General features: G+C 40.4%; 2 protein-coding genes across 3 annotated transcripts in view; one reads left to right on the top strand and one right to left on the bottom strand.

Annotated features, from left to right (window-relative positions):
* Positions 1-614: 614 nt before the first annotated feature.
* LOC128886601 (uncharacterized) lies at positions 615-6,269 on the bottom strand. Of its 2 annotated transcripts, none has more exons than XM_054141649.1 (6): positions 5,385-6,269; positions 4,649-4,831; positions 4,404-4,592; positions 2,146-2,220; positions 1,821-2,060; positions 615-958 (listed from the first exon to the last, which is right to left on the bottom strand). In XM_054141649.1, the coding sequence occupies exons 1-3, from the start codon at positions 6,066-6,068 to the stop codon at positions 4,518-4,520; spliced, it is 942 nt and encodes a 313-aa protein (XP_053997624.1). In that variant the 5' UTR covers positions 6,069-6,269; the 3' UTR covers positions 615-958; positions 1,821-2,060; positions 2,146-2,220; positions 4,404-4,517. The 2 variants fall into 2 exon arrangements, with proteins under 2 accessions (XP_053997624.1, XP_053997616.1); XM_054141641.1 differs by having other exon boundaries at positions 4,684-4,831; positions 5,385-6,263.
* A 6,406-nt stretch (positions 6,270-12,675) lies between these two features.
* The window catches only part of LOC128886415 (uncharacterized), a 461,940-nt gene continuing 458,951 nt past the window's right edge, over positions 12,676-15,664 (top strand). The window contains exon 1 of the mRNA XM_054141365.1: positions 12,676-12,878. The gene's annotated coding sequence lies outside the window, so the exon portion shown is untranslated. The remainder of the gene's footprint in view (positions 12,879-15,664) is intronic.

The raw sequence follows: 15,664 nt of genomic DNA, 5'->3' as shown, positions 1-15,664 counted from the left end.
AAATTCATAATAATTTAATATTTTGAATATGCATGTCGACCATATTGGATCTGCCATTTTGAATTTTACTCTTGAAGAGTGATCGGTGGGTGATCGGTCGAGTATTGTGCTCTTTTTGCTATTTAATTAGTATTCACGTGCAGTTTTTTAATTTTCTAAGTAACACATGGCATTTCGTAACACAGAATTTTTCTATTTAAATTCGTAATCGAATTTCGAAGTTTCGTATTACCATTTTGTGACAATTTCGTTTGACATCTACCCTATGAACAGTGGTAAGCATTTTTAGTAATATGTTTAGTCAAAGGTATTTAAATATTTACATACACCGTGAATTTGCATTTTTTAATCAATTCTGTCAGGTTTTTTACAACATTTGTAAATGTATGTGAATTCGTCTTGTATTTAAACTATGAACAATTGCATAATTAAACGTTTATATAATTTATCACTTTGTCATTGAGTAAAACGTAATTGTTTTAGTATATTTTTTTTTCAAACATATTATCTATTTTCATTATGTATTAAAACTTCTTTAGCAATTTATTCTCTAATGTTCTATTTAATACTTACGAAATATTTTCATTTATAGGTGTGAGAGTTGATACTAGAGATAGAGAATAACAGAATTTATTTATTGGACACCAATATATGTACATATGTACATATTTCACAAGTTATAATTAACATTTTACGTATCACGTGAGAAACGATGGAAATTACAGAAGTGTCGTAGAGAGGTAGGATTATTTTTAAGAAAATACGCTTTAAATAATTTATAACTCTTTCGAAAATACATTCATCTTTCGATACTTTCAATCACCTGTAAGTTGTATCACGTTGTCGTTTACGGAAGAACACGTAAAAGCAAGGACGAATGAGCTTTGTTGCACCCTTTCTCGTCCTGAATAATTTTTTTTCTATTTATTAACATAAACATATACTACAGTCGCGTCACCTGAAAATAGAGAAACAGTGTCATTATATCAATTAACAGACATGTATATTAGGTGATCGAAAAGTTTGAGGTCATACAGTGCTCAGAATATTAGAGTGAAACTTTTTCATTGAATATAAATTATTTGCAAATTGTTATCGTAAACAAAATATTAGAAAATAATTTTCCAACAATCTACAGATTTAGAATAATCGTCAAAAGAAATTAGTTTTGTTGTAAACTTGTTTAGTTGATTAAACGGTTTCTAATGAGGATTTGAATTAGGAGTTAAAATATTAGAAAACATTTGTCCAATATTCTAAAGATTTAGAATATTCATCAACAGAAATTACTATCATCAATATTCTTAATTATTTATTAGGACTGCTATCGTACAAGTGTTATTGATTTATTATACAGGCACGTATTATCATCCAAAACAAATCTGTTTAATCTGCAATACTGAGTAAAATCCCGTATTACTCGTAAACCTACTGCCTGTCTGTGCAGGTGTATACTACTTAAAACATTTTCGCCTGTGAGGACTATCGTAATATATCTCTTAATTCTTCGATCATTCCTTTTAGATCACTCTATATCCGGAATAAGTCACATAATTCTCTATTCTATCTCCTGTTTACTCGAAAGTAGAAAACAATGACAAATAACGATATCGTCTTAAACAACAAGTTATACTTATCTCTGACCTTATTTTCATTCGTAAAACGAATTATACAAATACAAAGACTAATTACTAACGCGCAATTAAACACTTTAATCTACCTTCGATGAAACAGAAGATAAGGCTCCTTCTCAATTACGTGACGCACGTTACATAAAACAAGAAAAAGTATCACAGTAAAAACAATGCTTAAGAAATTACCTCGTGGGAAATGAAAATGAGAAAATACTATTGTGACTAGTGAGCAAATTTGTTGCGTAGCTTAGCAGCGGGAAGGTTCATTGTTGATTCGAAGTAGCTGGTTAGTCGTCGGAGTTGCAAAATACGAATTGGAAAAAACAGCGTCTGTTTATGGAAGTCCTCTTAAGATGGCGGACTCACGAAGTAGTAAGAGTTGTTCAAAAATTGACGTGAGCATGATCGTTGTGCGATGCGTAAGACCTAGTAAAGGGTTTCAGTCGTGTGTTAATTATTTAGCTACACTCCCTTCTATATGCATTAACGTACAATATATTTTTTCACCTACCATACAGTCTAGGACGCCATACCCTGTTAGTGTTAACGCGAATGAAGTTTCAAAAATTTCAATTGATTGGCCTTACTGGAAGAAATACAGAAAGTTTAGTTGGAATTATTCTGCTGGATTTTGCAAAAATAATTTACTTCTTAAATATTTGGACTTGGATTCAAGGGAGAAAACCACGAGACGAGTCCAGGTATTAAATGCTCTTTGGGATGATTTTTTTTTCTAGAGAAGAATTTATAGAAAGTTTTTATAACTTCGAGAATATTATAGGTGTGTTGTAAAGTACACTTGGCAATTTTTTCGATTCATTTCACACAGAAATCTTTGAGATATCACTTTTGATTTTTAAACAAGATTTTTTCAATCCGTGGGAATGATAACTTAAAAACTATTCGATCGATCGTTTTCAAACTTTACATTCGTTAATTTATTTAAGTACCTTGAGCATGAACTAAAAATTTGGAAGAAATCATTGTGTAAAGTATGTTTCTTTTTATGTGGTAAATTGATACTTTTTATCTAAACACTGCTGAAAAATTCAATTTGCAACTTTTTTAACCACAGTTTAGTTCATATTCTTAGAAAATATGTTAATAACGTAACAAGAATGTCATTAATTTCGGATAAAAATATAGGGAGCAGTTGATGTCTCAAAATTATTCATAACATCGGCTTGAATAGATATTCCACATTCCATCTAAAACACTTAAAATTTGAATTCAGTAAAGCTCAGTGGAAGTTAATTTTTTTAATAATCGAATAGATTAATTATCATAAAAAAATTAACAATTTTTCAAGAATATAGGATATCTCTGAAAAATGTTTATATAAATGTATGATGTTATAGTTGGAAGGGTTCTTGGCTTTCAGGTGTAAGCAATGCCCTTTTCAAAAAACGATCAAAACTAGCATTCGACAAGCTTCAGCAAGGCCTCTGTGACGCACAAATATCGACGTTTGTCTTATAGTTATCGTCTATTTAAGATACCCTTGTTCATCTCACGGATCGTTGGTCACCGACCACAGATTTCCAATTACTCAGCTGGATGATTTAAAAAGTGAAAGGGGGTATTTCTGGTGGCGTTTAATTGTTAGCTATACAATATTAACAATACCCCTTTAATTTTAGAATAGTAGCGTGTTGGTGCGTGAAAAACAGAATTTTATTATAATTTCGACACGATTAACCCAACTTAGGACTGTATTCTTTAGATAACGAATAATTTACTTATTAAAAAAGTGATTTTTAGATCTGTTTAGAAAAAGTTGACAAGTTAGAAAAGAATTTTCTACGTCAGGAAATATTAATCTAGGCAAACGTTAGTTTCTACATACTATGTACTTGGTGTATCGGAAGTTTTCTTCTACTTCCCCAAATTGAAAATTGTACGTAAACAACCAGCAAACAGACCTGAGCGCTTATAAAATAATATTATTGTATTTGAAATACTATTTCAAATAACATGTTATTTTATTTCATTATTACTTTCATAGCAGTAATCACTTCTGAAATAACATTATTTGAATTATTATTTCAAATAATATGTTATTTTATTTCATAATTATTTGAAATAATTGTCAAATTGTTTTTAAAAATAATACGATGTGAAATTAAGCGACGAAGATGAAACAGGAAACAATTCCACAACAATTCCACTTGTTGTTCAAACTTGAGCAGAAATAAATGTATTGATATTTTTTCATGATAAAACTAGTAGAATGATCTATCTATGTTAAATGATTGTCTGTTTATAAGTCACGTTTTCTCAAAGTATAACAGCCCTCTTCCACCCTCACCATAAGTAAAACGATAATTCTTTTTTGTGTCAACATTAGATGTATTCAGATACAAGTCTCTTAAAAATAAATTTTTTGAAGAAAGAATTTTGTTCAAAAGCAAATCACTGTAAAAATTTGTTCATGTAAATAGTTTTTGTTGCATATTATTTTTAAATAATTCGTGAATTGAAATAGCTATTGTATCAAATGAATTGATATTATCTTTATCTTCAAATAACTATTGAAAACAAATAAATTATTTCAAATGATTTATTTTCATTTCAATTAAGATATACCCAGGTCTGCCAGCAAACAGCAACACAATTAATTAATTTCACGAGGTAACCATTGAAATGAAAAAGTCTATAAATAAAGTATTCATATCTTTTCCACGTGCATAGAAAACAAATAACTAGAACAAACCAACGATAATCGAAACGAAATGAACAAAGTAAACGTTTCATTTTCAAGCACGTTACCTTAATGTCGTCGAATCAGGCGTGTGCGGTGATGAAGTGCGTTAATGAGAGTGCCGATTTCTTCATCGGACTCGGCTGACTGGCGTCTCGACATCCGATTATTCGGCGTGCCGGTCACCGAGGCAATGTTTTGCTTAGACGGTTGAGTTGGGAATGATGAGCGGCGGATAAGCGGCGGCGGTCTCGCACCTACGGTTCGATTTAGCCAGTTGTTTCTTTTTTCTTTTACCGACGATAACACTTACAAACTGGTGAAAGCTGACGGTAATTGTTTGGCTACCTAATAGGCGTAAAGCGGATCGGTGCATGCCTTGCATTTCAAAGGACCTCTGACTGTTCATCGGTTGCCTCGGAAAAATGCGGCCCCGAACGGGAAGTTCGACCGTGGAAGCTTTTCTTGAACCGGCATTACCTGCCTTAGACGAGTCCTTAGGCGGTTTTTAAAAATATATGCACATGTTCGTATACTCGTGTTGGTGGTTTTGCGACACAGAATGAAATATTCGTTATTGGCGGACGTGTGAAATCAATCAGTGTAAAAGCATTCGTTACATCGTTTCTTACAAAAATATATAATATTTTCAATCGAAAATATAACACGGTACTTATACATACTATATCGTTACTTCCTACACGCTAACGAATAACAATATTCTTTTATTTTTCTCTCTTTTATTTTCATTTACTAATACTGCTCTATAACATTTCTACTTCTAGCGGTATCACTTTCGTTCACGTGAAATCGATATTCTAATGGACTTCGAAAGCGCTATCCTTTTTTTTTTTTTTCGCATCGTAGTGCGAGCATCTTCATTTTTATTCATTTATTTTATACTCTTTTGGTATTCTCGAACGCGTCTGCGCGCTGATCTACACTGATTGGATTTGCAACCACAAAAATAGAATTCGTAAAGGATCATGTTACAGCTCGATCTGGATCAAAATTAATTTAAGAAACTAGTGCGGTCGCCGCTGTAATACCTTATCTCTAGCGAAACGTATTCGCAACACTTCAACAAGAGCAGCGATCGCTGAAATGACAAGCATCGTCACGAGAATATGTCCCGCCACTGGAACGGATTTCATTCGACGATCTTTGCCACTATCTTCCGCATTTTCCGCCGAGTCTTCGCCAACCGTCTCCTCGGAAACCGTCGACGCAGAATTATCCTCGGTCGCCTCTTTCGAGTCGTCGTCGTCGTCGTCGTCGTCGTCCTCCTCGTCGTCGTCGTTTCGTACGAAGGTACAGTTTCTGTCGTAATTGCTGAGAAAAACAGACTGCAGGTGGTCCACGTACTCGTATCTAGGGCACCGTTTCAGCTTCCGATGATCGATAGGAATCACCATGATCTCGGTGCTGGTCTCGTTCCTCTTTGTCTCCGTCGCACAGTTCTCGTTGAGGGTCTGGTTGCTTTCGTAGTTCGTGTTGAGCAACATCCGCAGAGGCAACGACAATAGCACCCCGAATATCATTAATATGACGAGAATGCTGACGTTGATGCCCAGCGAGATGCGTTTCTCGGACATCTTGAAGACGCGTTCCAACTGTCCCGTGCTCGCGGACGGTTCCTCGTCGACGGGAGTCACGTTTTGATCGGACGCACTTTCGTCGGCGGCTTCGCGTAGCACAAGCATCCCAAACTTCTCGCGTTCATGTTCGGTCATTCAAACGGCTGTGTTCGTCGGCGTTCGCTGCTCGGAGCACTGGAAACACGAAGGAGTTTTCGATTTCTTTTCGGTATCAGTCGAACAATGGAATCAACGTTGTCTCTCTCCCTGTCTTTCGTTTAAACGCAACTGTTGCGCATTCTGTTGTGACTGCAGTTCGAAGTGGACCTGGACGTCGACTGATATTGATTTCCAAGGTAGTGCCAGCCACGTACGCGCAAGTCTCACGGTTCCTCTTCTCTCGAGGAAGCTACACTTGGCGGTAATTAGATCCCGTTTAAATTAAGCTTGTCATAAAACAATCAATGCCTGCCACGGAACTACCCTTGCTCGAGTACGCGTTAATGCGATGTCGATGGGACGCTCGAGTGTCTATTGTGGTTACAAATTCCGATAAGGAAACGCGATCAGTGGGTTTTAAACGTGATTATACCGTTGGGTTGGATTAATGATATTTTTAAAGACGGTGAGATTTATAAAGGGAGAAAGTGGTTGCACGAGGGTCATTCGAATATTAATCGAAATTTTTGTACACGAGTTTATCGATGATAGAGTCAGTGGAAGAAGCATTGATACGGCGACTAATTTAAAATAAAAACTAGTAAGAAAAGAAATAAGAGGTTAACGTTAAAAGTAATAAACTTGAATTTACGGAAAATCTACTTTGAGAATGTGTAGGAATTTTGGTTAATTATTTCTTTCTCTATTGTTGTTTATTATCTAAACTTTAGATAATAAGTCTTGTTAATAATTAATTTATGAAAGGCTACAATAATCTTCGAATATGTTTATCAACACAATTTCAATCGAGACAATGCTCGACAGTGAGATCCGTTATAATGGGACATGATCAAGTGTACCCGTACCCGGCGAAAATTCAAAGTCGATTTCCTCGAAAACAAAGCCTCGTATGAAAAATTTTTATTTTATATTATCGACTTACTTTTTTATGTAGAAGCACCCTCTATATATAACTTTCTCTAATATTACATCTTAGATCCATACGTACAAGTCAGTTCTACCTTTCCGCATTTTTGAAGAATTCAAGTGAAAAAGTATAATAAATATAAACACAACAACCACATTCTGCTCATAAATCCCAGACGCAACTATTCCTTTTGCCTGTAAGGGGTACGTCTTCCATAAACCATAGACACCGGCCTCGCGCTACCTCTTTAAATCACAAACGTCAGACTTTACGCTTCCACATACGCGGCCACCGAATTTATGAAAAATCGCAAACCGCGAAGGAGGCGGACGGAGACGTTGATAGCGCAGGGTTAGGCTCGGTTAGTGTTTGGCGGCGCAACGGCCGATTCATCCTGATGCGGACGACATCGGCATCGGTTTCGCGTCGAAGGGAAGGAAGCGAGGGTGCAAGGGAACGCTTTGAAATGGGCAGGTTCTCTAGCGTGTGCATACATAAATAATATTAGACAATATCGAATTAAAATTCGCATCTTTCTGCGAGCAACAATGGGTCGTGCTGCCCCCACAAAGGAAATGCCCGCCGCGGCGACGGCGGTGGTGGTGGCAGCTTCGGCGGCGGCATTTATAAAAGTAATAAAACAGTCGAACAACAACTCTCTGAAGTGAGTAGCGGCGAGAGAGGAAGAGAGGAATAGGAAGGTGGAAAGGGCGAGAGAGCGGGATACTCCTGGAAGGTGAAAAGAGGAGGGCGAAAGGAGGTACAGAAAAACAGACCAAAAGGGAGAGATGAAGCACAGGAGAACAGCGACCCGACCCGACCGACCGGTAGCCCAGCCAGCGCACGTATATCTTGCTTTGCTACACGGCACGCCGTTTCTTCGAGGTTCTCATTGATGAATTCGTCCTGCTCCAGAACCGAATCCCGCGATTTCTCATCTCATCTAAACTCTCATCCGTCAAATTGTTCTTTTCTCAGGGTTGCCAACAATTTACTGCAAAAATGTCGGCAAATTCAAATCTTGCGTTAATTTTGGGATATCCTTTATAAGTATAACCTGGTACATTTGTACAAAATGAAATATTGATCGCAGAGTAACATTTTTCGTTGCTTGTATTTTCTATAAAAACTACACAACTTTTAGTCTTCCCGTAGTCACACATTCTAAGAGAGCACATATACCAAAACCATTTTTACCAAAATGGCTGTGGTTTCAGTGTAAACCATTTTTCCTGAATAAGGGAAGGATTCATATATAAATCGTGGCATGATTTAATTTTAGTTTCACTCAACATTTTCCCAAATAGATTGTTTACTCATGGTACAATTTAAAACACCATCCAATTTGGAACACTATCCCTGTCCTTCCCTTGAAATTTCCATGTTGCACGAAATGGAGTAGTTGATTTTTATCAACTTTCGCGGCACCTGTTCGAATTTTGGCTATGACAGCCTCGTGTATCCTCTCCAATCGCTCCAATCTCTAATAATCGTTATTTATAAACGCCAACTGGGCAACATGTTCGCAACACCGAAAGTCGAGCCAGTTGCTTATCGAGACGCTAGATTCTTAATTGGTCGGTTATTAATCCATCACGGTGTATGGTTATTCCCCGGGCCGAACCCGTTCGTTTCGTTTCAGCGGTATCGAAATTGTCCTGGAAATCCGCTCCACGAATATCGCGAGCGTTAATTTAATCCCGATACCAGTTCTCCTCCGATGGAATCCGCGCACGATTGAGAAACCAGTTCTCTAAACGAAGCATAATTAGATTAGCTGGGGCGGGCAAACATCGAAAAAACGATGTCCGACTGGTGCACCGTGGCGAGACGCGCAGGTGCAGCCGGTCGATTACGGTAATGCCTCGCATAATGTTCGTGCGGTTGGAACCGTCACTTATCATTAACCGAGGGCCGGGAATCTTTTCGCGAAACTGGTCCGACGCGCATAGGCCACTCGTAAGGGACACCGAACAGGATGTCGTAGGATGGGTGCGACTAGGTTTTGTTTTCGTAATTGTCATTCCTTCGAGATGAACAAATACGTCTTAAAAATAATCCCGAACTGATATTTGAAGACAAGTTATCGTGCTTCAATATTTTACCTGGGCGTGCTATTGTTTAAAATTATTATTCATTAATTAGAAGGGATCTTTATTAGTGCTCCTCTCAGTCTATCCCAAAGAGTCCTGGAAGTCTTCGAATGTCTACGGTGCGCTGTTTGGTACATATTGTACTTTGTCATAGTATTCCACGCGAATGAAACCGCGGGGTCCAGCTAGTTTTTAACCGACTTCGAAAAAGGAGGAGGTTACTCAATCCGACATGTATAGTTCTCTTTTTTTCCCATAAATGCATACAGATTTGCAGTATATTTCTAAATATTTCCATGAATATCCTGGCACTGAAAGTGTTAACAAGCGATAAATATAAGAAAATTCTTCATTCGGATTTGGGCCGAGCTAGATCGACGGATTTGCCCAGCGCGCGGAGGTTGAGAGCCAGGGTATGTAGAGCAGATGCTGGCCATGGCAGTGGTAACGTGGTGCGTGATTTTTCACCGTCGACAGCTTCTCCTTCGAGAACCGCGCATACCACCTCCTTCCTTCTCCTTCGACTCCCTCCTGGTTCCTCGGCGTCGGTCCCCTTCATCCTTCACTCTTCGTTCGTGTCCAACTACCGCTCATCTCTCTCCCTCTGTCCTCCTCTCTCCAACACCGTTGTCTCTCTTTCGCCTTTCCGCGGTGGCGAACACTGACAACGTATGCCGCGGACACGCCACTGAACACCAGTTGCACGATCTTAGATTTGCTGATCTCGCATCCCGAGTGCACCGACACAGGGATGCGCTCGGTGCAGCGCGCGTTGCGCGAGGGCACGCCTGCAGTCGCTCATGCTCGCGTGTGCGACTGCCGGCGTGCACGTTCACGCACGCGATAGACAAAGGGCCGGGCCGATGCTCGTGACCGTTCCAAGAAATGATTTTCAATAATCGGCCAGGTTTGGAAACGTGAAAGAGGAAGCTTCGTGTCACGACGTATCGGTAATTTTTATTGATTCTCTGCGTGCGGTTTGCTGCCCGCGCCGTTGATCCGCCGCGTGCAGCACGCCTTCTCGCGTTGTTTCTCGGGGAATGGTTGGATAATGTTATGGCTATGATCACGTCATTAACGACGGGAACGGGTACGGGGCGTTCCCATTTGGATGATCGTGAGTGGACGCGTGCCACTTATTGGAGCCTATCGTGTTTTAGAATGCATAGTTGGGGTTGGTTTATCAAGGTAAACAACGATTCCTTTGTATTGTATATTGTTTACGGGTGGCGAGACACAAACGAATTGAAGGGGACAGAGGAAGTTTCACTGTTCGGATCGACTTTGATCCTCCCAGAGTTCCCCCTTCTCTCGAGTCACACTGCATACAGCGTGTCCCAAAAATGTTAGAGGTCATTGAAAGGGGTGGTTCGGGGGCCGATTTGAAGCAACTCTTTCCTTAGCGAAAATGTTATCCGAGGCTTCGTTAAGGCGATATTAACAGGAAACCCCGACCAATCAGAGCGCGAGTATGCCGGTGGAGTGTGCCCTATACTACTGCGGCCGTCTAGTGCGTAGTCTACACTACTGCGACTGTCTGGCGCGTAGCCTACACTACTGCGACTGTCTGGCGCGTAGCCTACACTACTGCGGCTGTCTAACGCGTAGCCTACACTACTGCGTCGGGATTTTCTATTATTAACTCCTTAACGAAGCCTCAGACAACATTTTCGCTAAGGTAAAAGTTTCAAATCACCTCCCGAACCACTACTTTCAAGGACCTCCAGCATTTTTGAAACAACCTGTATATACATACGAAAAAACAGTTTCAAAATTTGTTTAAAAACATACAGAAATATAAAATTAGAAATTGCGCAAAGATTTGTAAAATTGTATTTATTACAGTTACAAAAATTATACATCCTATTAAAAACGCAAAACGCAAAACGCTTGACCGACTCACCATCTAGCAGCCGAACATCCGTAGCTCGAGTGCGTGTGTAAGAAAGAGAAAGGAATATGTGCGACAAGGACAGCGAATCTTTAGTGGCGTCATCTACTGACAGACTGTCTTAGCTTGTCGTGAAATAGTTCTACTGTTTCGCCGCTAGATGACGCCAACTTTTTAGCAAACGTTTACATGTAAATTAATTCATTAACTTATACTATTGAGTAACGAATTTAAACGAGAACGCTCACGAAGCATTTTAGAATTGACCTGTAATAAGATTTTTCGATTTTTAATACATTTTTGTGTTTGATTAACTGGCGTTATCTAGCGGCAAAATGGCGGAACTATTTCACGACAAGCTTGAGCAGTCTGTTAGTAGATGGCGCAACTAAAAACTCGCTGTCCTTGTCGCACATCTTTCATTCTCTCTCGCACACACACAAAGTGTACCTGTCAATGCCCATAAAGAATTTCGCATTGGTTATCTTATCGAAAACTCATTGATTATTAATTAATAACAATCAGAATCGTATCGCTAGTAGCCCTTGAATGTTGCTACTAGTCCAGACTTTATTCAAGATGTGTCAAAGTGCATAAATTATCTGCTAATAATTAATAATGGAAATGATTCCAAGTACCGGTATAGGATTAACCTTGACGAACAATGATTAATTGTTACTTAATAACAACGAAAACAATGAAAATCGTATGAAAGATAGTCCCTGAATGCTGCTAGTGATCTATACTTGATATCACAATTGCGAAAGTGCATGAATTATCCTTGGAAAGTCAGAAAATGATTGACAATGTCTACTAACATTCGGTGGAGTGTCGCTATCCTTGTCTTTCATGTAGTTCACTCTCTGTTGCCATCGCACTCGCTCTATCCTTGTCTTACATATTCCTTTCTCTTTCCTACACACGCACTCGAGCTACGGATGTTCGGCTGCCAGATGGCGAGTCGGTCAAGCGTTTTGCGTTTTGCGTTGTTATTTAAAGTGTTAAAGGTAAGTTTACATCCTTATTACACTACTGTGTGATGCATTATTTTTAACATTTCTTACTCCTCGAGTCGGCCAATTGTCACGAATGATAGCTATATGTCATATGCCGATTCCAAGCATATATGCACTCGTCAAAATTAGAATAGATGTATCTCTGCAAAAAATGGTCGTAAAAAATATTTAAAAAACGCATTTTAAAGCTTGAAGTTTCTAGTTTTTTAAGCAAGCACTCAATTTTTTTCTTCGTCGATTATAATAATGTTTTATCAAGATGAAGCGCAGGAAACGAAATTTCAGAAATTTTTCCCTAGTTTGGACGTGTGCACGCGCTAGACAAAATTTGTTCACATAAATCCAATGAAAACCTCTTATAGAGCAAACATTCCTCTTGTACAGATTCAAGTCGAAAAAGGAGACAAAATTTAATCGATAGATAACAATTAACAGATGCTTTTATTTCTCGAATATCGAATGCACTCTCTGGGGCTTATCAAACTATGGATCGCGAGATTTTAATGTAAAATTTTAATGTAATGTAAAATATTCTCTTTTATTTATGTTATTGCAAACAATGCAGTTTCGATAAAAAAATAGGGTGTATAATTTTGGTAACTGTAATAAATACAATTTTGCAAATCTTTGCGCAATTTTTAATTTTATATTTCTGTATGTTTTTAAACAAATTTTGAAACTGTTTTTTCGTATGTATATACAGGTTGTTTCAAAAATGCTGGAGGTCCTTGAAAGTAGTGGTTCGGGAGGTGATTTGAAACTTTTACCTTAGCGAAAATGTTGTCTGAGGCTTCGTTAAGGAGTTAATAACAGAAAATCCCGACCAATCAGACCGCGAGTATGCCGGTGGAGCGTGGCCTATACTACTGCGGCCGTCTGGTGAGTAGCCTACACTATTGCGTCCGTCTAGTGCGTAGTCTACACTACTGCGGCTGTCTGGCGCGTAGCCTACACTACTGCGGCCGTCAAGCGTGTAGCCTACGCACTGCAAACACCTGAAAAAGGTATTTTTCGAATAAAGAAAACAAAATTTTCTTTCAAACACATGTTTATTTCATTCTTAAAACATTTGGCGATGCAAATAAAAAAAGCAGAATACAAAAAATCGTAAGATTAGTGCAAAATTCTTCTTGCTCTGTCTCCGTCAAAGAGACATTAATTTTTTTAGTGACCGGAGCTGTCTCGTTACGCCACGGTAAAAAGGAATTTTTTAAACACGTGATCGTGTTCTATCCTTAAAACCATAAAAAAAGGAGCTGCCTCCTTATTGCAGCACACCCCTTAATTCATGTTTCAATTTCGGGCGCCTGCCGTTATGCTTTCCGCCCTAAAAGTGACAGCTTGCCCTCCAAAGCCTCAATTAGTATCGTCTACCCGATTATTAATCATAATTCCAATACTTTCTAGTACACTTTTCTCTCGCTGAAAAGGAAGAGACAACTCACACGTAACGACCCCATATAACGGCGTCGTGTTCCCAGTTCGAAGTATCGTTTTTCGATCATTTCGCGAGTAAACTCGCGTCTGTTACGATTTACAACAAGCGCTCGACCGGCAGCCAGCCGCTCGTTAAGCTTGTAATTTACATTTGCCGGTCGAGTGTACGACATAGTTGAATCGCCAGTGAATAGAATCAACACTCGGGAAAAGAGCGTTCCCGCGAAACGAGTGATTTACGTAAGCCAGACTATGTCGGCGCGCGGGGCACGGTTAGGCTAAGCATAGAAAGCGAAATCGACTTGTAAATCGGAGCGGCATTATTCAGATAGCAAGATGCACGAGGCGAGCGTCGGGAAAAAGCACGTAGGTGTCCCGAAACGATGATAGGTTCGCTATTCACGCGATTTGTTTAGTTTCACTCCGTTCACATTCTTGGAAACGCGTGACGGTATTTGCTGTTGCTATGCGGGGTGTCCCTAATTTAACTGTCAAAACTTTGCTAGCATGTAGGGTATCGATAAACTAAGCAAAAAAGTCCTTTAGAGATTTGCTCGTTTTTGGTACCGCTCCGCCTTGGGATATACGTACTTTTGTTATTGGCGGCTTATCAATGTGGAAAATTGGGACCTAAACATTGCATTTATCCAGTTATGGTTTCTATTCTGTGTTTACATTTGGTTCGAGTCGAGCACCGAACGTAGAAAAGGAGAGGGAGTGAAAGAGAAAGAGGTCCGAGGAAAGAAAGCACTCGACAGAAGCGTATCAATCGGTTAGGATCACATTACACTGCTCACTCGCCGAGTGTCAAGAGGGAACCCTGCCCAGTGGTGAGGATAGTCATCTTGCACTTATCCAGTCCATCCTGTCTTGCACTTATCCAGTCTCTACTGTATTACAGCGATCGAACTAGTTAAGTTTCTCATGTCCGTGACTTTGTGACATTCTACTACTATGGATTAGGTGGAGCTAACACCCTAGTTCCTTTGCTATAGTCTTCTCTAGTTTGTGGACACTCGGCTACTTGACATGTTCACTGCCGTGGGGGTCACCGATGACCCACACCACGTAAAATGCATTAAACACCACTATATAACTTACCTCGTCTGCCGTACGCGCCACGAACAAACGTGGTGCCACAATACCAAATACGCTCAATTTCCTCAAAGGAACAAACCTCAACAGAGAAATCAGAACTGTAGGTTCCGGTCGCTAATGACTCAGAAGTCGAAGCAGCCTCCAACCCCCATATAAAGTAAACAAAAAATTGGCACGTTGGGGAGTCTAAGCGAACCGCTCTGGATAAGTACCAGACGGGGATGACCGCGAGGGCTGTAAGAGAGTCGCATCTTGACACGGGGTAGGCACGAGAAGGGAGTGGGGGGTAGGTATCGCAATTACGCAAATTGCGGCTCTGTTCTCGCCTCCTCCGGGCTCGACGGCCGCGGAAGAGCGTCGAGACGAGCAGCAGAGACTGAAGGATGGTGTTACAAGGAATGCCCGACGTTTGCACGTACGGCTCACGTACACGGGAGCTCTCTCGGTGGTTCGTCGGCGATCGGTCCCCGTTCGAACGAGCAATTTGAATGAACGACACGAAGAGCGAGTTTGTTGTCGGAGATCCGAAAGGGCTACCGTTCCCCCACGGTGCGCGCGCCTGCGCTCATCGAGGTGGCTCGTCCGGCGTGAGACCTCACTCCGGAACGAGAGGAATCGCTTTAAGAGCGATGAAAAATGCTGTTTATATCGGGGAAACTGGTTGAACGGCGCTCGCCTCGCGACGCCAGCCACCAAGCGCGTGCCTGCTGCGGTCTTATTAGTGCTGATCAGCCGGGACGATAAATTTATGTGCCTGGCCAGGATATATATGCCGCGAGGCATCGTCACGCGGACGAATAAAAAAGAAAACCCGAAGCGGTTCGCGCCGGGGATCCCCATAGGTTTCTGCCTCGATTCCGTCTCCGCGGGCATGTCGCGGCCGTTTTTGCGTTTACGCCGCTGCACGCGCCGGCGCGACGGTGCGCCTAACAGACAGAGACCGACAGAAAATCTATCAGGTCTTTCAGCGAAACCAGCGGTTGCACCGCGGCTGGAATTTCTAATGCCGGCGCGCGCCAGTTATGTCGAGCACGACGATTGGCGAGAAATCGTTTTATAGATTGTTGCTTCGTTTTTGTCGCGACGAATCTGTCCGCCACCTGTCCCTCCCCTTGTGCACTGTTAAATCC

Source organism: Hylaeus anthracinus, unplaced genomic scaffold (assembly GCF_026225885.1).
Source record: "Hylaeus anthracinus isolate JK02 unplaced genomic scaffold, UHH_iyHylAnth1.0_haploid 0, whole genome shotgun sequence".
In the NCBI taxonomy this organism is placed as follows: Eukaryota; Metazoa; Arthropoda; class Insecta; order Hymenoptera; family Colletidae; genus Hylaeus; species Hylaeus anthracinus.
The sequence above is the reverse complement of the archived record's forward strand: the minus strand, read 5'-3'. Positions and strand labels throughout refer to the sequence as shown.